Source organism: Neofelis nebulosa, chromosome 15 (assembly GCF_028018385.1).
Source record: "Neofelis nebulosa isolate mNeoNeb1 chromosome 15, mNeoNeb1.pri, whole genome shotgun sequence".
Lineage (NCBI taxonomy): Eukaryota > Metazoa > Chordata > Mammalia > Carnivora > Felidae > Neofelis > Neofelis nebulosa.
In genome coordinates, this window is record NC_080796.1 from 12,989,003 (window position 1) to 13,014,516 (window position 25,514).

Sequence of the window (25,514 nt, forward strand, 5' to 3'; positions counted from 1 at the left end):
GTCATTGAATATATCACAGCTAGATAGTTGAAGCAAAATACCATATTCATCAGTGAAATAGGAAAGTTTAGCAGCCTTCATCTGTTCCCATTTTAAATTTACCACAGTATGTAAATGAGAGGATTTAAAAAAGCACCAAGCAAAAATCTGAGCTAGGTGCGACCGAAAAGCACAATCAGAAGCAAATTTGTGAGCCTCAAGTGCGGGAGTTTGCCAAATGGGCTGGTGCTTACATTTTACTACTAATCTGAGTTTATGCGAAGCCAGTAGAAAGATCCCAATTATTGTTAAATACCCAGAGTAGAAATTTGCTGCTAAACTGCTGTATAGTAACGGTCTCAGGTTGGTTTTTGTAAACATCTTATTTTATATCCTGAAATTATCACAGGAATACCACACACAGAGCTGAACTTGAAACACACAGTCCTAGTCGCATCCATGGTCTGAAGAAAATACACGGAATACAACTTGCACTAGAGACTGAATTACCGGATTTTAATAATATTTTGCAGGGGTTGAGAGAATCTACTTAACCAGCAAGAGCAGTTACGCTACCCAACTTAACACTTCAAAATACAATTTGATGGCAAAATGAGATAATCTGATCATTCTTTTTTTTTCAACGTTTTTTATTTATTTTGGGGACAGAGAGAGACAGAGCATGAACGGGGGAGGGGCAGAGAGAGAGGGAGACACAGAATCGGAAACAGGCTCCAGGCTCCGGGCCATCAGCCCAGAGCCTGACGCGGGGCTCGAACTCACGGACCGCGAGATCGTGACCTGGCTGAAGTCGGACGCTTAACCGACTGCGCCACCCAGGCGCCCCTAATCTGATCATTCTTAACAGGAGTTTCGTCTGGTCAGAACATTCACACCGTATCAGACATTCACACCGTACCAGAAAGTGCACAGAGGCGGGTTTCACACTTTTGGAGTTCTCAGCGGGCCAATATGTCATGTTGAGACATCAGCCTACTGTTGAAACAACATCCTGTCTGGTTTCTATGGAACAAACTACCTTCAAAAATAAAATGAACCATATTATATGAAGCCAAAGGGAAAGTAAAACTCAAGCATGTCGAGCATTCTCTAACCAAGCGTTAGCAGTTAGGAGGCCTGGTGTTCATACTATGCAGATCCTGCAAACTTGGGCTGGGCCCCTGAGCCCACCAACAAGGGTGGGATTTTCAGATAGAAAGGCCTAGGTAACCACAGGATCCAGCCTGAGAGATGAGGAGACAGACCCCCACACTGGTGCCCATTGAACGCTCCGTGGCCAGTTCCACAACAAGACAGCGTGAAGCCCAGTCTGACTTCCCAGAGTCCCATGATGCTTATGATTCCCTCCTTCTTCCTCAAGTAACATCGCGATGTTTATTCAACTATGAAAATGGGGATAGTAAAATAAATGTCTTTTCTACCTCATAACGCGTAATTACAGGAAAGGTCCCACTTTCTGGGTTCCTACTATGTTTCAGGCACTGTTCTAGGCAGTAGGACCCTGGTGATGAGCAACACAGACCAGTCCTCACCTCATGGCACCTACATTGTAGGCAAGAAAAGTAAACAGGGTGACTATGGAGAACAGCGGGTCAGGAATTCTTTAGAGAGTCTGACAAAAGATCAGACCTAGAACATTGCCTGGCATAATGTAGGCACTGACAAACTAACTGGACTTGCTTCCCAGAAAAGGAACAAAAACATTAAATTTTGCATCCATTTTCAGGAGATTCACAGCCCATCTATGGATCTCAGCTTAAGAATTTTGTTGCAAAGGGAAGGAAGAAGAGGTCTAGGGAGGTGAAGAAGCATGGGGAGGGGAAAGGCCTGAGAACCAGGAGAAAAACACGATGGAAACAGGCCACTATAAGGTAAACATGTAAGTGTGGGACACACGAAATCAAAAGGGCAAAATGGAAAAACAGATGGAGGGAACCTACAAGGGGTTTGTCAGGGAAGGCTTCCGAGAAGGGGCAAAAACCCAAGCTGAGCCTTCTCTGAAAAAAAAAATTTTTTTTTTACTGTTTACATTTCCTTTTACAAAAGTAACACATGCTCAGTGCAGAAAACTTAGAAATTCTTGGAAAATGTTAAGAAAACACACCAATAACCCCTCTGCCTAGAAACAGCTAATGTAAACTATGACATTCTTCTGTGTGTGTATATGTGTGTGTGTACATGTGTATAGGCACACACAGGTGTGTAACAAGATGGAAACAAATGTATTCACTCGGTGTTTGGAAGAAGTAATTTGATAATCTGAGAAGATTCCAAACAGGCATGCTGAAGTTTTCTGGTCATTAAGTGGCCTCCTACGGCAGTTTTTCAAACTCTGGGTCATGAGCCCCTAGCAGGTCATTAAACAGAAAACATAGATTGCAGTCTATAGCAAAGGTATGTACTGTTTTATTAAACTTTCTTTAGGTGTGTGTGTGTGGGTGTGTGTGTGTGTGTGTGTGTGTGTGTAAAGCTTGCAATGTTAACTTTACTTTTTACTCAAGACCCAGGCAATTAGTGGTCCCCAGAATGTGACAAAGCAAAGACAGTGATGGCGGCTGGGGACGGGAAGCAGAGGGAGGAAAAAGTTTCCAGAGTGGAAACACAGCCTAGAAGGGACTTTGAAAGAGAGAACCACGATCAGTGGAAATTGCTACATTGTTTCTGAGGGATGCTATAATTTCTGAGGGTGTAAATGCTCACCACTTTTCTTATTATATCCTCTACGTCCATGCTGATCAGCCGTGTTTTGTGCATATGAAGTCTTTTTGGGAATTCAGAGAGATGCTGAGTTCTGCATACGAGTTGGCACAGAGAAAAAATTTGAGTCCACATGTGTGGGATATGAAAGCTAGAGCGTGAAGAAGATATTTTGGGTCTATATATCTGTATCTTTTTTTTTTTTTTTTTTTGCAAAAATGGAATCATGTAATATATACTACTTTTATCCTATTTCTCCTTACAGATATGGAGACAGTTTGAATGTCTGTCATGTCAATAAACACTTTTCTGCTAACAAGAGATTTTATTAGCATTTTGGAATTCCACTGTAGGGAATTTATTGTTAGCTTTTTATGTAACTAATGTTCTGCTGCCGGACATTTTGATTATTTAATATTCTGAATTGATTATTCTCAATGTTCATCTCTTAGAAATAATACCACTGCTTAGAGTCATAATTAGTAGGACTGGCCTAAGAGAAGTATCATTATACTCATTACACTTTATTATCTACTTGGGGGTCTGTCCTATAAAGGAGGACCCTTTAACCTAGCACCAAGGACAGCGCCAGGTGTTAAGGTAAGTGAACTGCAGGGAGCAGGAAGCAGCCTGGCTGGGAGGTGACAGAAGGCTATATACATTGGCAACATTGGTAAATCAACTACAATCTCTCATCTCATACAATTCTTGACATTTCTTGGGATTTAAAGTGCTTCTTGCAAAAACTACACATCTAGTTTGAATAGTCATAGGAATATATGTAAATTTGAACATAAATTTGAAAATAAAAATTAGACTTGATTTAGGGAAATTTTAAGCCAAACAGAAATATGACCAACAATTGTCATCTTCAAAGTCATTGGCTCTTCAGGCATCCTGCAGATTCATTCCCAGAGATATAAAAAATGTCATGGGGGGTGGGGGCACCTGGGTGGCTCAGTCAGTTAAGCATCTGACTCTTGATCTCAGCTCAGGTCTTGAACTCAGGATCGTGAGTTCAAGCCCCACATTGGGCTCCACACCCAGCGTGGGTTAAAAAATAAAACAAAACAGAACAAATAAATTTTTTAAAAATGTCACTGGGATTTAGACCAAAGAAACAGGTACTAACAGTAATAGGAGGAAAATTACTTGATTCCTTCTTCCCCTCACTTCTGATATCCCGTCAACCGCTAGCCAACTTCACCTTCTACACATTTCCCCAATCCACCTCCTCCCCTTCGCCTCTATTTCAGGCACCCATCATTTCCTGTCTAGTTTCCCTGCCTGGCTCCCTGAAATCCACCCTTCATGCTGCCACCAGAGTGAGCTATTTGAAATGCAAATCTGCTACTGTGTCCTGTTTAACACTCTTCATTGGTTCCCCAATACCTACAGCACACAGAGACAAGTCTCCGCCCGGACCTCCTTCCTGCTTTGCATCTTCCAACACACCCTGTTTGTTGTTCATGTGACATCACTTTTCTCTCTGGGTTTCCTCTTTGCCTGCCATGCAGCCTTGCACACCCTCTGAAGTTACGTTTTGGCGTCCCTTCCTCTAGAAAGTTCTCCAGCATCTCCTGGGCTGGATTGGTGCCTCTCTTCAGTGATCCTATGCAGACACACACACATCTCTACCAAAGTCTTTACCCATGGTGCCTGTGGGGATGGGGTGAGGGCTTTACACCTCTTTCTCCAGAGATCAGAGACCAGTGATTAATTTATCTTCTCTGTTCCCATAGCCTGCCATTCCTGTCAGGTAACAGGTATTCACTTTCCTTTGTCTGTTTGTTGTTGTTGCTGCTGCTGTTGCTTTGGATGGACCAAACCATATTGTAGTTTAAAGGGCTAAAAAACTGCTAATAAAGCCCGGTGAGTTCAAATCCTAATGTTCGGGTGGAATGAAATGAGGGCACATAAGTAATCAGTGTATATCAATACTAACCATTAGCTAACAGCTTTTAAATTAAAACAGTTTCAGTTCCTAGAGAATTATTCATTGATTCAACATAGTTGTATACACCGGGACCTCAGAGATTGGAAACACATGGTTCACACCAAAGAATTCTCCATCTGATGGCAGGAAAGGACACACAATACCATGAACTCAGTGCTGTAAGTGGTAGAAAACAGAAACACTGGACCAAGAGGGAACCAACTATGGAGAATTAAGAAATGGCGGTTCCCCGTGAGAACTCAGATTTTCAGTTAGCCTTGCCCTAGTCAATCCCCCAAATCTCACCCTGAAAGTAGTTCTCATGTGAGATATCTGGAGAGCAGGCCCCACACATTTTCCAGCATTTCCTTGGGGTCACTGACTCTTCACACTGAAGACGGGGAGATCTGGAACCAGGATAGGAGTGTGGACCTATGGGGGAAGGGCCAAGGCAGCTGTCCCCTGGCCACCTCACCTGCAGTCGCTCAGCCTCCCTGGTTCTAGTGACAACCCCAAGGAATCCGGGACCCTCTGATCCCTCCAGGCCCAGCAGGAGATGACGTTGCAGGTGGACACAGTGGCGTAATTCAAAATAAGAAATATGAAATGCAGCACAAATGTCCCTGTGTTTTAAGGGTCATGTGGAAAACCTGGGGCAGTTCCAGACACAAGTCCCAGAAATGATTATTTTACAGTGGGAGACATAACAGAAGTTAAGGTATATTTGGTTTGAGCAAGAAATGATCATCTCTTTCCAAGGATCATCTTCCAAGGGCTGTTCTGTCTGGCCATGTAAAACAAGAAAAATGTTCCCCCACCTCAAGTCTAGATTCTCTCCTTCACCTATGATACAGAAATCACAGGCATTGGGTAAAATGTCAACTTTGGCTGATTAAAAAAAAAAAAAAAAACAACTCTCACAAAATTTGCAAGTTAAGTTATCCTCTAATATATCAGGCCACTGGGGAAACCAAAAGCTTGGGAAATATATAACTCGTTCCAAGTGACTGCTGTAAAATTTGTAAAGTCAAAGTCATTTAGGTAACTGCTGCCAACCCTCACATTCAGCTCCATTAAATATGACCTACAAACCTTACAAGATAAGGACCAACTAACAAGACAGTGAGTAGTTAAATGGCCTAAATAGAGTGAGGAAGCACCTCTAGTACTAGTGAGATCAAAGCATGTTTAATAGTTGTGACTAATATTTATTGAGTGCTCACTGGATACACATCCTTACACAATAACAGTTTAGATTTATATTTACTCAATGACAGCTCGACACACCTAGAATTGAATGGTTTTTTTTTTCCAAATGTGAGGATCTGGGTAAGAGGTTATAAAATATGTTTTTAAAGTTGTATATTCCCATCAAGCTCTGCTTTTAGCTCACTATTTTTCCTGCTTCTACACTTTTGGGGAGGCTAAAAAAGGCGAGCTTGAAGGTAAAAATGATTGGAAAGTCAGAGTGAGTGTCTCCTAAGTACCTGGTACCTAAGTACCTAAGTACCTGGGCGACAGGCTTGAGAAACAAATGACTGGGACACGGGTCCTGTTCTCAAGGAACTCAGGGTCTAACCAGTTGGACATTCAAAGAATAAAGATGGCGTCCTGTGCACTTGAACAAAGTGTGGTTTGAACACCCAGACAGTGGGTGAAGGAAGGCGTCCCTCAAGAGAGGACAGCTGACCTGTCTCTTGAGAAACATGAGGCCCGTAGACCGAGAAGAAAAAGTATTCCAGACTTCAGGGAACATAGGCAAGAGCATCTGACCTTGTATTCTCAAAGACCAGGGTTCAGTCTCAGGTCCCTTTCATCCCCGAGCCTACCACACGCCCCTATTACCATAGTCAGCACTCAGTATCTGAAGAGTGTATAAACAATAAATGAAAAAATAAATAATGAAGTGAACCAGATCTTCTTTCTATATATACTCAGAAATGACCCTAGATCCCTGAGAAGGAGGAAGAACATAAAAAAATCCCTTCTGAGAGCCTATGACCCGAGAGAAAAATGGATGTTCACTCTCCTGGCTCATGAGAGCCACATACTCAGAAACAGAGGACCTGCTTCTCTCGAAATCCGCCCCATGACACAGTCTCAGTTACCAGGGTTAATCACATCTCAAACTTGTCCTACAGGTAACAACCCCCCGCCTGCATGTGCAGCAGTCATGGGTGGGTCCCCCTGCCAGTGAGTTAGAAAGCACGACCTGGTGATCACTGTGCTCCAGGGCACAAAGGACATACAGTGGAACAGAGAGGCAAAGGGATGAGAGATGATCACGGAGCCACGAGAAATCACACAGTCCACACGGTCACTTCCACACTTCTACCTGTGATCTGTCTCCACACACAGTCCTGCAGGGTGGCTTAAAGCCCTGCCCTTTTACCCTTACCTGTAAAGTTTAGTAAAGTTTAAATGTTTACAAATATCTATATTATTATTTTAATTAAAGCCAACTTATACTTTAAAAATGATTAATAATTTCTATGATTTATCAAGGCTTTTAATATACTAATGTAAGTTTCGCCTCTCTAAAGAGTGGGTAGTTTATGCAATAAGTCCCAAACTAAATCCTCTGCTTTTTTCAAAGACCATCTTGTGGAACTGATTGTTCACAAAATACATATGGAAAAGTGCTGCCCACAACAAATGTAGCAAGGGAGGCAAGAGGCAGCGATGTTGCATTATTTTGTGTGTGCGTGTGTGAAGCAGTTTGTGCGATATAATCATCATCTTGGCAAATACCATGACCTAATTAAGAAAGTAAAAATGGGAGGCACCTGGGTGGCTCAGTGGGTTAAGCGTCCGACTTTGGCTCAGGTCATGATCTCACAGTTTGTGGGTTCAAGCCCTGCAACGGGCTCTGCAATGACAGCTGGGAGCCTGGAGCCTGCTTCAGATTCTCTGTCTCCCTCTCTCTCTCTCTCTCTGCCCCTCCCCTGTTTGTGCTCTTTCTCTCAAAATTAAAATAAAAATTAAAAAAAAGGAAAGGAAAATGGATGGATGGATGGTTAGACCAAATAAAAATGATAAAAAGAAGTAGAAAAATGACATTCACCCAATTGAAAGAGAGGACAGTTGTTCATTACTTACTGATTTCTTCATTCATTATCATTCTAGGAATGGGACTTAATGCATTCATAGTACCCTTTAAAAACTAGGCACGGGTTCTCGGGGGGCCTGTGTGGCTCAGTCGGTTAAGTGACCGACTTCAGTTCAGGTCATGATCTCGTGGTTTGTGAGTTTGAGCCCCGCGTTGGACTCTGTGCTGACAGCTCAGTGCTTCGGATTCTGTGTCTCCCTCTCTCTCTGCCCCTCCCCCACTCACTCTCTGTCTCTCTTTCCTTCAAAAATAAACATTAAAAATATTTAAAAAAATTAAAAATTAAAATAAAAACCAGGCACGGGTTCTCAATCCAAGAATTTATTGAAAACCATTTTGGGGTTTTTTTTTGTTTGTTTGTTAATATAATTTATTGTCAAATTGGTTTCCACACAACACTCAGTGCTCATCCCAACAAGTGCCCTCCTCCTATGGAAAACCATTTTGAAACCATTTGCATTTTCAGCAGCCCAGTCTCCTAAGAAACCACTCCTGCTAGGACTCTGTGCAAGGAAGAGATCAGCTCCCTCAGGAAAGCAGGACCACAGCCCCCACCATCCCCAACCGAGCAGCAGGTCACTCGGAAATCTGTACACGAGGGTGATTCTCTAGGCTGAACGGTGGCCACTGCCTTTCCTGCCAGGCAGCTGTGGAACGTTTGTTTGGGATAAGAACGCTCCACTGGCCCAACTTCTGGGTGGTGCGAGGCCGTTCTCCGTAATCCAGGGGAAGAGAAAGCAAAACGGGAACAGAGAAAGCTCCCCGTCTTCTGCCTCCAAGTGGCTTGCCTCCTCTGTGGTACAAGAGGGAAACTGTGCATGGAGAGGGTGTTGCAGATTCTTCTTACCCAAGAGTTAGTATTTTGTACATTTTCATTCGTCTGACCCTAGTGGTTCCCTCCAAAGTAGAGCAGGAGCTCTCTGAATGGACGGCCACTTGCCCTGAGCTCCTGATGAACCAACACTTCCCTTTGCTCGCCATGAAATGTACTGAACAATGTCTAGAGCACGCTCAGTCCTTGTGGCCACCAGTACGACTGGGCACCGCTGCCCCACCTGCGTACACGCTCCCCAGTCACTCGTGTTTCCTCCTAAGCCTGCTTAGGCTGCCTACACAAGCATAACTTAATGTTTAGTGAAATCAGAAGTGATTGGTAAAAAAAAAAAAAAAAAAAAAAAAAAAAAAAAAAAAAGTTTGCTGATTCACTGAAAACAAAGTGGAATGATTTAGAAAGAATCAACAAAGCAGAGTTGTTGCTGTTGTTTTTTTTTTTTTTTAAGTCTGTCAAATTAAGTGTGCATGAGATAATCATAAAAAATCTGGTGGGAGAGCATCATTGAAACAGCAAATTCTGCAAGGTGGCTGCTCCCCAGGGGTCTCATGGTTTAGAGAAACCAAAATTGGATGCGTCAAAAGATGCAACTTTGGTGTGCCTTGTCCAGAAAAGACGATGTGGCACTCCATATCAGGTGATTTGTACGCAAAGGAACTGTCTTAGCCCAACCCAGAGCCCTTGTTATGATCTCCTGGCCTCTCAGTTCACCACCCGACTTCTGGGTTCGAGCTTGCAGGATAAGCCGGCTTTGTGAAACATCTACTTACCTGCACTTAATACTCTCCTCTTGATTATTAGTAGTAGCCCACCTCCCTCCTTCTGGAAACATAGATTACTGAGTGGGTCCAGGAGAAAACATGAGAGCGGCAGTCAGAGATCACAGATTCTAGTCATTACCTGAACTGTATCTTAGAAGTCACCTTATCTCTTCAGGCCTCAGTTTCCTCATCTATAAAGTGTCTGCTGAGGAGGGATGCAGGGTGAGAAGTAGATGCTAACACAAAGAGGGGGGGCGTCACACTAATCTTTCGCGTTTCTCAGGTTCTTGAAAATGTTGTTCTGTGTAGTTCAGCTCATACAAGATAGGCAGTGTTCCCGAAAACATATACTCATCTTTATTTGGAACATAAAATAAAAATATTTGGAAAAAATATACAAATTTATTGTTAATGATAAGAATAAGCAAATGTATTTCAGAAAGATAATATTACTTAAGGGCACCTGGGTGGCTCAGTCGGTTAAGTGTCTGACTCTTAATTTCAGCTCAGGTCATGATCTCATGGTTCGAGCCCCATATCGGGCTCTGGGCTGATAGCATGGAGCCTGCTTGGGATTCTGTCTCTCTTTCTCCCAGCCCTTCCTCCACTTGCTCTCTTTCTCTTAAATAAATATGAACTTAAAAAAAAAAGAAAGGTAATATTATTTAGAAATTTTTACTACAAAGAAAAAAATGTAAAGTGATATATACACTTCTAATACAAAAATACAAGTTTATATATAATAAACACACCATATTTGTGTGCACACACATATATACGTGTATGTGTGTACATATATATATATATATATATATATATATATATACACACACACACACTCACACACACACACACACACACACAAATAAGATTCAAGTTACCAACATGTAATTGATCATTTGTATCCTTATGGTTTGAGAATGGGAAAAAAGTCTCTAAGATGCCACATCTCCAATGTCCGTGTTTTCTATAATAAGCTTTTGGGAAAAACCATACTTACTAATTTACAGTTCCAAAGTGGACTACAAGCTTTAGTTCTGGGAATAGCATGTAACATAAAATTGTTCAAAGATTTTCAAGGATTAATTTTAATTTTACAAGTACAAGACTGCAAACAGTTCTGGCTGGAGAACACAAACTACTCAAAGAAACAAACGCTGCCTTCTTTAAGTTTTTTTTTTTTTTTTAACATTTAGTTATTTTTGAGAGACAGAGAGAGACAAAGCATGAGCAGGGAAGGGGCAGAGAGAGAGGGAGACACAGAATCTGAAGCAGGCTCCAGTCTCCAGGCTCCGAGCTGTCAGACAGAGCCCGACTAGGAGCCTGAACCCATGAATCGTGAGATCATGACCTACGCCGAAGTCAGACACTTAACCGACTGAGCCACCCAGGTGCCCCAAATGCTGCCTTCTTTAAAATCTAGAGTTCTGCAACAGAACTACAATGAAAAATTAGCTCAGGATTCAACTTAAATTACAAATGAATTTCTTTAACAGCAACGAGGCTTGTCAAAAATACATGCTTCTAGATAAGAGGAAAATTACCAGAGAGCACTAATATTGTTTTGATATTTCTTTCATTTTTATTAGAATGGTACCTGAGGTATCCTGTGCCAAAAAAATTAGACACAAAAACTAGACTCCTATGCAAATATAAGAGATTTAAACTAGGCACGCATCACCTTTTAAAATAACCATTTGCCACTTGTGAGTGGGAAAAGTAATTGTAACATTCAGTTTACACACTGCCTTAGAATCTATATCAATTTCAAGTTTTCTTTTATGATTCAGCTATTCCAAGAGTCTGAAAATATTTCATTAAAAATTAATGTGTTACCCACACAAATGGCAAATATTGAAAAATGGAAATATAAATACAAACTAATAAAAATAGTAAGTCTACTAATACTGAAGAGGAAGGAAGACAGGAGGGGGAGGCGAGCATGTGAAAGGGAGAGAGAGTTTAAACATCCGGTTTCTATTCTGGACCGTTTATAGAAACAGACAGACACAGCAAGCGGAAGCCAAATATATTCTCGGGTTCTGACAGGATTTGTTTTCTATCTTGTCATTATTTGTACTATATTCTTCCTAATACTGCTTCTCCGGTGTTCTAGATTTCCTGACCGACGATACCAGTCTTGCTGAGAGCTTGCACAGGAGAGCTGCGAAGGGCTGGGCGCCTGGGAGCCTGGCTGCCTGGTATGTTCCCTCGCTGCGGTTTGTAGGCACGAGACCATCACGACTACGTCCCCTGTCCTGTGCATCCTTCCCAAATCCCTCTGAACAACTTCCTGAGGATCGACACATGATCCCTGGTCTATTGCACAAAGGTCCAGACGAACACCTGGTGCCTATTTCACTAAGGCTTGAACAAAAGCAAACGAACTCACTCAACACTCTTTGTTTGCTCATTTTACAAGAGTGATTTCATGTCAAACAGCAAGCAAGTGCCTACCTTACTCTATCTCAGCCCTTGCAATTTAAATGGCATAGAGAGAAAGTCACATTGCTTATTAAACATGCAGCCGTGGACACACTTGTCCCTACATCAAAATAACACACAATAGAGTTCTCCTACACCAAAGATAATGAGGGAACTATTTTGAAAATATGAAAGATTTGTTTATGCAGACTATAAAAACATCCCTTTGCATCAAAATAAGTGTCCCTCTTTATTGCACACTGATTATTTTCTATAGAATTTAAATTGTACATGAAAGTATAATTGTGCCTTGTTTAATGTAAATTGATTGTCTCAATTATTGGGAAAGGATCTGAATTTTAATGGACTATTTTGCTGGAGATGTGCCAAGCGCATCAGCAAAAACTCTAATAGCTCTCACTGTGGAGGTACACAGCCAAACAGTTTGAGGGAAATCAGGAAAGACGGTAGGCTCCAGGATTGGTCCTAAAGTGGTCCAGAATCTAGTAAGCTTTTCTCCACGAGCAAGAAATCAGCCGTTAATTTTCAAAGTTGAAAGATTCTGTGACAGTGAGGCTGAAATTTGTTCTGAAAAAATGGCAAGGTCCACATATTAGTAGAAAGGACTTCTGGGGCTGTACTTTTTTGTTTTAATGTTCTTTCATTCTACAGATTAGGTAGGTGATCTATGCAAATCAGGGCTTTCCCCTAAAGGTGGAACTGACATAAAATCCCGTAGCACTGTGTCGCACAGGCACGAAGACACAGTTGAACGCAACACTTGAGTGTCTGAGGGAAGCCACCCCAGGAAGTTGGCTGCAGACACATCCCAGCAGCAGGCCACCATGGTTACTGCTTGACATATTTCCTTTTTATAAATCCAGTGTCTATGAAGTCAAGCAGATCTCCTCCATACTTAGAATCACGGGCAAGAGCAGACCTCGGCCGTTTGGCTACCCAGATGGTTGCAACATCGCTCTAGTTAAATTACAACCAGTGACGCCAGAGGTATAGATCCACATCTGCCCAGAACTGCCAGCTTCCCAAGATCTTTTTCTCAAAGCCTCAGCCTCAAGAAGCACTGCTGAGATAGATGTAAAAATCGCCTCCGGTCATAGTATGGTGAACTATTTACTACACAGCCAAACTTATATCTTGGCTATAAGCCATCATGAATTTAACTGCTATCTATTTGAGATATTTTAGGAATTGACAATACAAAGTTTTAATCATTTTGCTCCCCAAAGAGCCTCTTTTTGCAATGGAAAGCTGGCACTATTAATCTAGACATAGACACAGATATTATGTGCAGAGTATAGATTGAGATTTGGGTCAGTGATAAAAACTTCTTCTCCTAGGGGTGCCTGGGTGGCTCAGTCAATTGAGCGTCCAACTTTGGCTCAGGTCATGATCTCACGGTTTGTTGAGTTCGAGCCTCACGCCGGGCTCTGTGCTGACAGCTCAGACCCTGGAGCTGCTTTGGATTCTGTGTCTCCCTTTCTCTGTATCCTTCCCCTGCTGATGCTCTGTCTGTCTGTCTGTCTCTCTCTCTCTCTATCTCAAAAATAAATAAACATTTAAAAAAATTTTTAAAAATTTCTTCTCTTATTCATCAAACTTTTCTATGATGCTAAAATTTCTATGATGGTAAAGAATTAAGCTGAATATAAGGCATTTCTTTTTATAACTGAGCCCAGAAAGAGCAACCTCAATGTTAAGATAGTTCAATGTTCACATTTCCTATAACTTTTTTTTTTAAGGACACAGAGTTTCCTGGCCATTGGATGGTTGATTAAAATTCCCTGTTTCATGATTAGCTGTCTCAAATTTTGGAAAATACACCCTAACAGTATGGATTCCAATAAAATGCCACACCCAGGGCACACCATTTCACTGCATGTGTATGAAGAGCCGCGGCAAAGCAACTGAACCAGGAGAGAGGAAAAATAATGTAAAAATGAGGGGAGTCCCAGACAAATAAGGGGAAGGTAGGGAAGGGGCAGGTGAGTAGCCCTCACTGGCGGGAAAGCAGCCCCGTGTGAACCACACGTTTGGCATCTTTAACACCCATCCTTTCTCCCATGCCCACATTTGCAGAGGGCTGGGTGAGCTCCACTTAGCAGCTAGAGTAGGCAATGCATCAGCTGGATGGATGTCTACTTTCTCTCTCGTCTAGCATATAAACACTAACAATTTGCATTTAGTGCAAGAGAGTGACTCAAAAGTCACTTTCATGCTGCTTTTCTATATTTCTACAAAATGCCTTTAAAATCCCCACTCCTTACTGGGTGCTCAGTCAATGAAGCGTTCGACTCTGGATTTCAGCTCAGGTCATGATTTCACGGTTTGTGGGCTCAAGCCCTATGTTGGGCTCCTGACAGTATGGAGTCTGCTTGGGATATTTTCTCTCTCTCTCTCTCTCTCTCTCTCTCTCTCAAAATAAATAAACTTTAAAATACCTGCTTTTTAAACTGTCACATACTTTTCATGGATGATAAGGAGAAAATGGTTCTGCTTATCATGTTCATACACACACAAACATTTCAAGGAGAGTAACAATTTTTTTAACCAATTAATTTCTGGAAAACAAAGGCCCAGAAAATCACCGTATATCATCAGGATATTATCAGAAAACCAAACATGCTCTTTAAATCTGTTACATTTCCACCGCCAGCGAGCAGTCTGCATGTTATGCATGGCAAGAACAATGCATGAACTTGCTTTACCCCCTAAATGTACATGTTCAACTAAACAAAGGAAAACGCTTTAAAGGGTCTAAAGACATTGTTCCTTGTGTAATCACTTCCGAAGTTATTTTGTTCAAAATTACCAAAGAAATGTTAAAAACAACATAGAATCCTACAAAGGAGTCCATTCATCATGTTCGATTGATTCTAGATTGCAATCTTTTGTGCAACATCAGAGCTAAAAGAGCACAAAAGCCTGGTGCCCAAGGGGCTGGACACCCGGCTTGCAAATGCACAAGTCCTGCCTGCCAGGCTGAGGCTCCAGCTCTTTCTGAGACTGCCCTGTGAGCTCTCCGACCAGCAGATAAACCGCCCTGCCTCAGCCAGGTCTGCCTCGGAACATAACCCCACAAAAAGCAGCCTAAAACTGAGTATCTCCTGAGAAAATGGAAGGTTCGGCCATCTCATCAGCAGAGCCCAGCTAGTGTTCAAGGGAAGCCTGCTATTTTGGGTTTTTCTTTTCCTTTGATTTATTTTTTAGTTAGCGATGGCCTACTATTTAATTGGAATTGCAAAATAAGACCCAAGAATGAATTATTTTCTTTAACAAAAACATACATTGCAGTAGCAGACCTGAAGCTCCTGTCAGTCTCAGAACAACCCAAGGCGGGGCACGGTGGGGGATACATTCTCCCCTCCTTTTATGGATGAGGACACTGAGTCACTGAGAGAGGAGTGCCTTGCCCAAGAGGAGTGACAGCCTGTTCAGCAATGGGGCTGGGATTAGAACCCAGGCAGAAGGCTTCAGAAACTGCATGTTCTTAACCGCTATGCACCATATGCTCCACTGGTAATTAAAAAATCTTTTCAAAAACTCATTTAGTCTTGCTGTAACAGGTTGGGGGCGGGGGGAGCTCTAGGCACATCAGCCTGCAGAGCCCCTAGCAGAGAATTTGACTTTTAGATGTCACACTGTCACTCACAGGTTGGAATGGGGAAATCTGCCAGGGAGCTTCACAGCTCAGGACTCCGGGGTCCTGGGGACCAGCCCTAGCTCAGATGCTGGCTGGCGGGGGACCCTTGCAGAGGTACTGCAGTATGAACTCTGGTGTTGGATGGCCCTGCATTTCTAGATCGGCCCTACCACTATGCATTAGCTAAGTGACAATGGTGACCATGGTAAGTCACATAACCTTTAGGAGTCTCAGTTTGCCCCTCTAAAACACAGAAGACAAGAATACTATCTTAATAGTACTGATCTAATAGTTGCATTCCATACGGCCTCTCTGCTGCTTTAATTACAAAACTACGGTCTTGTGTCAGAGATCACCAAGTCCCAACTGCCTAAGACGCACTGGGATTCCATGACACCATGACTGTAAGACAGCTGATCTCATAATAATGCTATATTTATATAGTGCAGAGTTTCCCCCTCCCCCAGTTTTCATACCTAGGATCTGATTTGATCCTCATAATTATTTTACATGGTCTTTAACCCCCATTTCACGGATAAGGAAATTAAGGCTTAAAGAGCTTACTTAAGCCTGTCCAAAATCCTATGTTGGCAGGTGACATAAACCCTGAGCTTCTGCTCCCTAGCCACTGTTCTTTCCTTATGATAATTTGTTGTTTCTACAGAAGACAGGAAACCTATTTGCAGTAAGCTTGCAAATTAAGAAAAAATGAAGGAATAAGAAAAATAGAAATAACTACTGACTGCTGTAGGGTCCCGGAGGAATGGAGTAGCGGTCTCTGGGTGTGGTATGTCACGGAGCTTGTCCTGAGGAAGAGTCTCAGGCATCCAGAGAGTACGGCACTCAGGCTTGCCTGGAAAGGAAAAGAAGCCAAGGTAGAGATTCCAGGAGGAGAAGTGAAGAAACGAAAATGAAAGACACCTAACCAAAGACACATTTGCAGGAATGAGCATAGTCGGTGAAAGGTCATGGATCGGTCTGGAAGAGAAGCAGCAGCAGAGGGTACAGGGAATGCACATAATGAAGTCTCTCTCAAGGGCTGGCCTTGAGGCTGACACTATGTAATGTCATTACCCCTGACAGGTGTATCAATCAGCGTCTCTTGGTGCCACCTTCTCCTGGGCTCTCAGTACCTCGCTGCTGCCCTCGAGCCTACTGGTCCCATGGTGGCCATCTTGGTCTGCCACTGAGGCACACTGCCCACATCTCAAGTCATGGGCTCCTCCTGCCACTCAGAGTCAAATGCCATGTCAAACCCTAGAATTTAGGATCTGGCTTCTGAGGTAGCTCTAAAAGGACTGGTTAATTTAGTCCAAAGTGCAGGTGAATTATCTCCCATGGGGAAAATTCTGGACCCACGGGAGACATGAGACAGAACCTGGACAGATAAAACTCGCTCTCTTTTCCTCCCTCCAGTGGGCTATTGGGAGGCAATTTCTTTGTAACAGGTTTGTCCAGAAGCATCTGTATGGTTGTGTCTTTGTGGTTTATCATGAAACAGTCACCAATATGATAATACATTGTCTTACATTGTTCTCCATTCTTCCATGCCTCACCTTCCTTTCCCTCACTCATTCTCCTGGGATAGCAGCAAGGAAACATCTGCCCTTAATTCTTGCTTAGGTTCGAAAACAATGGAAATGAAGGGATTGGCAAAATCTTCACTGATATCACGCACTTGGTTAATTAATATATCTAAAAACAGATAGAAATACACACCAGAGGAATAAGTCATAGAAATGGAAATCGTCTCATAATGCAAGAAAAATACTAGCAAAAACAATCTATGAACTCAGGCAATAGAAACAAGGTACAAAATTAAGGATATGAAATGCTGAGCAGAAAGTGCTCAGGGGGACACTCTGGCTTTGCAAGTGTGAGACAAACATCACCGTATTCAAAAAGTTGACATCACAGACAGTCTTTCCCGATGTAAAATCCTTCAACAGTGCTCAGGATAAACTCCAGGCATTTTTACATGATTCAAGAGAAAGACTCTTCCAGATCTACCCTAACAATGAGGAAAAAGTTAGATAATCAATAAAACCATAACTTTTCTTGAGCCAACCAGGGCTGAGGTCACTAGACAACCACACGAACTCAATTCCAAAAGGTGATATGCCGCTCTGAGGAGAGACAGAAACTTTTGAGCTATTTTATCTTTGGAAGAGACTGGGAAAGAGCAGTGGCCACAATAAATGTAGGTAAGAGGAAAGCAGGTGAAGATTTTAATGGACTCTTAGAGTATGGCCTCTTTAATAGTCTAGAATCCCCATGAGTCCCAGACACAGGAGGGTAAAAGGGATTTGCACTCATTCTCAAGGACCTCTCCACAGGCTTCCTTCCATTGGGTGCTCGCAAGAAAGATGGGGGGCAGGAGAGGAGACCACAGAGCTCCCCTTGTACATCTCCAGCTGGGGTACAAACACAAAACCTTGCCCCCTAACTAGACTCTTTTGTCATACAAAGCAAAAGCCTCAAGCTTCTGGATGAGGGGTAAGAAACCTGAGGAAAAGGTCCTGGGGGAAGGTGAGAGGTAAAAGCTATCTTCCCCTGGAAGATGGGTGGAAACGTTGTGCACAGGAACCAAGGAATAGATAGTTACTGAGGGAGGGGTAGAAGCAAATCCATCATGGTGTGATAACAAATGTCTGAAATGCAGCTCTCGGGGGTGGTGGGGATGGGGAGAGAGAAGAGGTCCTCTTTCATGTCTGCCGATTTCTGTGATGTGAATCCTTCTGCCATGGCCAATTTAAAACTACCAACATGGGGGCACCTGGGTGGCTCAGTCGGCTGAGTGTCTAACTTCAGGTCAGGTCATGATCTCACGGTTCATGTGTTCAAGCCCCACATCGGGCTTGCTGCTGTCAGCACAGAACCCACTTTGGATCCTCTGTCCCCCTGTCTCTCTGCTCCTCCCCTACTCACACTCTCTCTCAAAAATAAATAAAATATTAAAAAAATAAAACTACCAACATGATGTCAAATGCCTCACACATTTCTAAAAATTTAATAATCAGCTCCAGCATACAAAGGAGCTGACCCTGTGGAAGCCTTCCTATGAAGTCCATCCCTGCCCCATCCCCATCATAAGCCATGATGACAGTCTAATAGAAAGGCTAGAAATAAAAACAAACAAACAAAAAAGCATCAGAAATAAAGAATACATGTGATGGGCCTATTGGCAGAAGGAACTCAACAGAGTGGGAAAATCATTAAGTTTGAAGACTGGCCAACAGAAATGATCCCAAGTGAAATACAAAGATGGGGGAGAGAGTCTAGAATGGTATACCCAAGAGCTACGGGCCACGATCAGATGGTCTAACCAATGTGTAAGCAGAGGTCCAGAAGGAGGAGAGACAGGGAGAGGATGGGAAGACCTGACCCCTCTGCCTACTTCCTCCACCTCATCTACTATTCATTCTCCCTTTAGATTTTAAAGCCATGGTGTCAGTTCTTGAAGAGACCATGTTCTCCTTGACCCCCAGGACCTTCACACACGTACTCCTTTTTGTCTGTTAAGATTACTTCTACTTCTTTCCAGGATTCAGTCAGGGACTGTTTCTCTAAAGAACTGTACCCTGTCCCTCCAAACCTGGGTAAGGTGTCAGTCTGACGTGCTCCCAGAGCACCCTGGGTTAATCGTATTAGAGTAGATTATTCCACTGGGATTACTGTGTGCTTCCCTTGTGGGTCTGGAAACTCCTTAAGGGTAGAGATGATGGCTTTTTGCTTTTGTATGCTCAATGCTTAATAAGTGTTACTAAATATAAGGATATATTAATACGCCAGAAGATATACAATAGAGCTCAAGCCAGACAATCTAGTACAGGTTTTCATATTTAACATGCAATGTTTAAAATTCTAGTTCACAGCAAAGCAACAAACATGACTACTGATATTAAAAATAGATCCTACTTAACTTAAAAGCACAAAATTAAATTTTGTTTATTAAAAAAAAATTTTAAGTTTATTTATTTATTTTGAGAGGCAGAGCACACAGGAGGGGAGGAGGTGGGGGGAGAGAAAGAGAGAGAAAGAGAGAGAGAGACAGAGAGAGAGAGAGAATCCCAAGCAGGCTCCACACTGTCAGTGCAAAGCCCGATGTGGGGCTTGAACTCACAAACCATGAGATCATGACCTGAGCTGAAATCAAGAGTCAGACGCTTAACTGACTGAGCCACCCAGGCACTCCAGCACTAAATTAACTTTTAAATCATAAGGGTTAAGGTAATGAAAACGCTCATGAGAAGTTCTCAGTCTACCTAAACAATAAAACCAGAGAGAGAAATTTGGCTCTAAAGAGTGAGCTCACTCAAAGCGGTTTACGTTGGAAGAAATGCGTAGGGATTTTAAGCATGGAAATACACTTTTTGTCCTGTAATGTCAGAACAGAAATTTGCCTGCTCTTTCTAGCAAAGGCTCTGTCCAAAGAGTGTTCAGTGCACATAACCTCTAGTGGTTCTTTGTACAATTTGAACATATGTTTAGTACTTATTTTTAATTGAATATTTTTCAGTATCCAGACTTAATTGTGAAAAAATATAATAAACATTATAAAAATATTATAACTGGCTTATAATGGTTGGTTTGCTAAAATATTTGTCTCCAAAATGGCACTATTTATTTCCTACTACTTTATGTTCTTAGAGTTTTTATTTTTAAATTTTTAAACATTGTCACAATTTCCTTCCCAGGAATAGAAGTTAAAATCTGTTAGTTTTTTGTTTGGTTGTTTGTTTGTCTGTTTGTCCTCCTCACTCCCAACTATGCTGAAAATATGACTTTTTAAAACAAGTATCCCTCTTGAAATTTTATTTGGGGCTCATACTGAACACTTCCACCACTGAATGGAGCACGTATACACATAAACACACACACATTCACATACTCTCACTTAGAAAACCTTAGACATATCCCAGGTATGGTCCAAGATTTTTCTCCATAAACCAGTTGTTGGAGATTCAGAAGGGATTTCCCCGTAGAAACAATATTTACGTAAACATGGTATTTTATTTCACAGACTAGCTCATGAGAGCCAATTTAACCCATAATGTAAATAAACTACCTTCTAGAATGTTAGCCTCTGGAGTTCTTGTTCCATCCCCATCCCCAGAATCTGGAAGAGAGCCTGGCGTGTGTTAATGGGCTGATAAGTATGTTGAACAGAGAATATTGAATGAATAATAGTGTGAAACATTTGTTGAGCATTAAGTCTGTGCCAGGCACCATTCTAAAGACTTTTCATGGATTATTTTAGGCAACGATCACATTCCTATAAGGTTGCATTTTTCAGATGAAGGAAGTGAGGGAGTGAGGATAATGAAAAGTAAGATTTCAGGAATTTGCTCATGACCACATGGCTAAGAAGTGGCAAACAAGAAAAACCCACAGGGTCTGGTACTTGGATGCATGCTCTTAACTACCATACACCTGTCTCTTTACTTCCCGTTTTAGGTCTTCCAAGCAGAGGACTAGAACCTGAAGGCAGCTTAAAGAATATAAGTTCCAGAAGGGCAGGGATATCTGTCTGCTTGTCGAGTGATTTATCCAAACATATCAGTGCTATATGATAAGCACTCAAAAAATATTTCATGAATAAATGAAAGGGAGGCTTTTTTCCCCCCTTTTCTTGGGTATTGGGCCTATTCTAGAAAGACGTGTGAATTATATTAAAATGTCTGTGGCATCTTCCTTACTCTGTTTTGTTGGGTATCTTTCCATTTCATCTATTCTCAGGTGATCAGCTATGACAGTGCCTGCCTTCTTCCAATTGTAGTGTCTAGACAGGCTGCTCTAAATAACTTATTATCCACTCCCGGATCAGAATTCTAATTCCTGCAGTTACAACCTCCTCTGTTATTGGGAGGAAAGCAATCTGACTTCAGGTCTTCCCATTAAAATACAATCGAACCTGGCTTCCAGCCCTCTTAGGGACTTGTCAATAATACATGGAATAATTGGATTTTAAAGTGATTCCTGGCTAACCCCAACTGGCTCATAATTTTGTCATAATTTGGGGGGAAAGGGTCAAGTTTTCTAAGTTGTTCCTGGTTTTCGTAGCTTCCTCCTTTCCTCTACACAATACTCTCAGATCGTTTGTCCTTAGACCCTCTAGGGAGGCAGCCTACCTAATTCCCCACGTCTCCATGGTCCAGCAACATGAAGGCTAGAGATACCCAAGAAACATTTCAAAATAAACAGGATGCAGCTTCTTTCTCAGCACCATATGGATTACTTATCATCTTCTATAATTTTATATTACAAAATAATGGTATATAAATAAATCTAAAATAGCACAGGAGTTATGTTAATTTACTTTTAACAGTATGTTGTCAGTTACCCAAAAAATACAGATTCCCAAGCAGCACATCGCCAAAGCAGTGCCTCTCTAAAGCAAATTGGTGAGGGTGGGAGGAGATGGGAGGTGGGGATTATACATACATTTGCTTTAGCAAGAGAGATGCAGACAATTCCCTCTGAATTACAATTCATATAGGACTTGAAACACAGTTATGGAGAAGACAATACGCTGCTGGAGCAAGTACGCAATATGGAACCCTGGGAGGTTAACAAAACAACTCAGGACATGGGGCGCCTGGGTGGCGCAGTCGGTTGGGCGTCCGACTTCAGCCAGGTCACGATCTCGCGGTCCGTGAGTTCGAGCCCCGCGTCGGGCTCTGGGCTGATGGCTCGGAGCCTGGAGCCTGTTTCCGGTTCTGCGTCTCCCTCTCTCTCTGCCCCTCCCCCGTTCATGCTCTGTCTCTCTCTGTCCCAAAAATAAATAAAAAACGTTGAAAAAAAAATAAAAAAAAAAAAAAACAAAAAAAAAACAAAAAACAAAAAACAACTCAGGACAAATGGAATTAATTACCATGAAGCTAAATGAAGAGCATTTTACAAGTGAAAGCAAGAACAGCAGCATTAAAAACCCAGATGACCTCAGGGCAACACTAATGAGACATCAGTAACTGCATGCCCTGCCCCCCCAGATCATCGGAAGTCAAACTACCTGAGTTTGTGTGGGGTCCTGGGAGATTGGCAAGGTGCGGAAGCCAGTGGAATATTGCGTTAGCATTCTCAATAAATTGTTTTGATTATAAAAACTAAATTTTGGTACTTTTAAAACTTCCACGTAATAGATTTTAAACTGCCCCTGAGAACTGCAGAATGGTCCTATAATGTTGGGTCAATCTTCTGCCATCATGACCCAGGGCACTTCGGTTTGTAAGTTGATTAGTCTTCTAAATGAGGGAAGATCAACTCAAAACATTTCCTCAGGGACAGGAAAAGCTGTATGACTATAGACCCAAAGCCAACATCAATGGACTTCTGATTTACACAAGTCAGAACAAGAGATCAAACAAACACTCCAGGACAACCGACTCTTGCCCAGGCTGCCAATGGAGGTGAGTCCCGTGGGATACCCCTTCTTCTTGCCTGTGGAGCTCCTGGAGACATGAGAACAGCAGGAGGGACCTCCCAGGAGATGGTCTGTGATGTCACTCTGGAGCTCCCTGCCCCCCATCAGCCCAAACAGAGGGAGCCTGCAACCAGGGGAGAGAGGCAGAGGGGGTAGACCCTTTTCACCTCTGTACCCCCTAGCCTTGAGTGGTGACTGGGACTAAGTAGATGCCCGATAAACAGAGAATAAGCCAATTCTGGCCTCAGCTCACTTTACCAGGACCCTATCTGGGAAGCCACATTCATAAGCTCATATCCTTCTCTGAGCCACCTCTGCGCAATGCAAGAGGTGACCCACTCCTGGTCCAGGATTAATCCTGGCTCGAGCTTGGTGTCCTGGAAATCTCCAAATTCATCGGATTCTCAAACCCCTTCCAGAAATACATACTTTTGTGAACCCCCTTAGGAATCAGTGAAATGATTTCATAGTTTTTATATGGTATGATTAAGAGGGATTTTTAAAGTAATAAATTGTATTTGGAATAGGTATACATTAAAACTTTTTAATATAATATAAGGCTTATTTTTAAAGTAATTTTCCTGAACCTGAAAATGTCCTAAGAAACACCACCTATTAAAAAATATGATGAGAAATGGATTTGCATGGTCTCTACCTATCTCCCCACAAGATGCTTAATGATTTCTCTTGAGCAGAGAGATCTGGCAGACACTATCTCGACCAAGTGACCAAAGTCCACACCACCAGTGGCAGGACACGGTGACGGCTCGTTCCCCTCAACATGATGCACTGAGGACACAACCCTGTGGGATTCATGCCAAAAATGCCCGACCTCAGCCTCAGACAAACCCACACTGACAGCCACTCCACAGATCAGATAGGCACTATCACAGATCAGGTTTCTCCACACGAGAGAAATTATTAAGTGTCCAAAGACTACTAAAGAGGGGCACCTGGGGAGCTCAGTCAGTTAAGCATCTGACTTCGGCTCAGGTCATGACCTTGCAGTTCGTGGGTTCGAGCCCCGCTTCGGGCTCTGTGCTGACAGCTGGAGCCTGGAGCCTGCTTCAGTTCTGTGTCTCCCTGGCTCTCTGCCCCTCCCCTGCTTGCACTGTCTCTCTCTCTCTCTCTCTCAAAAGCAAAAAACATTAAAAAAAAAAAAAAAGAGAGAGAGAGAGAGAGACTACTAAAGAGAACTACATGCAACATAGAATCTTCGACCAGAACTGGAATATTAGGGGAAAAACTAGTGACATTCTAATAAGGTCTAGAGATTAGTTCCTACGATTGCATCAGTGCTAATTTTCTGGGTCAGATAACTGAACCGTGGTTATTTCAGATGCTTACATTTGGGGGTGGCTGGGTTGAAGGACATACAGGAAGTCTCAACTTTTCTGTAGGTCAAATTTTTTCAAAATAAAAAGTTAAATAAAAGTAATTTTCTGGGAATGCAAGCTGGTGTAGCCACTCTGGAAAACAGTATGGAGGTTCCTCAAAAAACTAAAAATAGAACTACCCTACGACCCAGCAATTGCACTGCTTGGCATTTATCCACGGGATACAGGTGTGCTGTTTGGAAGGGACACGTGCACACCCATGTTGATAGCAGCACTATCAACAATAGCCAAATGTCCATCGATGGATGAATGGATAAAGAAAATGTGGTATATGTATATGCAATGGAGTATTACTTAGCAATCAAAAAGAATGAAATCTTGCCATTTGCAACTACCTGGATGGAACTGGAGGATATTATGCTAAGTAAAATTAGTCAGTCAGTGAAAGACAAAAATCGTATCACTTCACTCATATGAGGATTTTAAGAGACAAAAGAGATGAACGTAAGGGAAGAGAAACAAAAATAATATAAAAACAGGGAGGGGGACAAAACAGAAGTGACTCATAAATATGGAGAACAAACAGAGGGTTACTTGAGGGGTTGTGGGAGGGGGGATGGGCCAAATGGGTAAGGGACACTAAGGAATCTACTCCTGAAATCATTGTTGCACTATATGCTAACTAATTTAGGTGTAAATTTTAAAAAATAAAAAAATAAAATAAAGTAATTTTCTGGGGCACCTGGGTGGCTCAGTCGGTTAAGCATCTGACTTCGGTTTAGGTCATGATCTCACAATTTGTGGGTTCAAGCCCCACATCGGGCTCTGTGCTGACAGCTCGGAGCCTGGAGCCTGCTTCAGATTCTGTGTCTCCCTCTCTCTCTGCCCCTCCCCTGCTTGTGCTCTCTGTCTCTCAAAAATAAATGAATGTTAAAAAATTTTTTTAGATAATTTTCCTATGTAACAAATAATACCAGCTATTTCATTTACATAAATTAAATTCTTAATGAATTAATTATATAAGCAAAAAGGCACAATTGGCCAGTAACATAATACGTTTTAGGAACAAAGTGTTCTCTAAAATGTAGATTTTAAATTAAATTGATGTATAAGAATCAAAAACCTACAAAAATAGCTACATGATATTTTTGAGGATTCTTGTTTTTTTTAATGTAAAATTCAACTGTTACTCTTATTGCTTCATTTGTCTATTGTCTTTTTTTTTTTTTTTTGAGAGTAATTTAAGACTCACAGCAAAACTGAGGGGAAGGCACAGAAACTTTTCATATACCCTCCCGTCCCCACACATGTGTAGACCACCAGCCACTATCAGC

At 42.1% G+C, this 25,514-nt stretch overlaps 1 protein-coding gene across 9 annotated transcripts in view; it reads right to left on the reverse strand.

The window, feature by feature from the left end:
- The window catches only part of SDCCAG8 (SHH signaling and ciliogenesis regulator SDCCAG8), a 248,601-nt gene that overhangs the window by 44,785 nt on the left and 178,302 nt on the right, over positions 1 to 25,514 (reverse strand). The window contains exon 17 of one of the 9 annotated variants that reach the window (XR_009254275.1): positions 16,164 to 16,273. The exons of 7 other annotated variants lie outside the window; for them this stretch is intronic. Coding sequence is in view for 1 of the 2 variants with exons in the window: in XM_058701168.1 (XP_058557151.1) it covers positions 17,103 to 17,115 (13 nt within the window). In the remaining variant the exon portion in view is untranslated. One more of the 9 variants, XM_058701168.1, reaches the window with a different exon arrangement.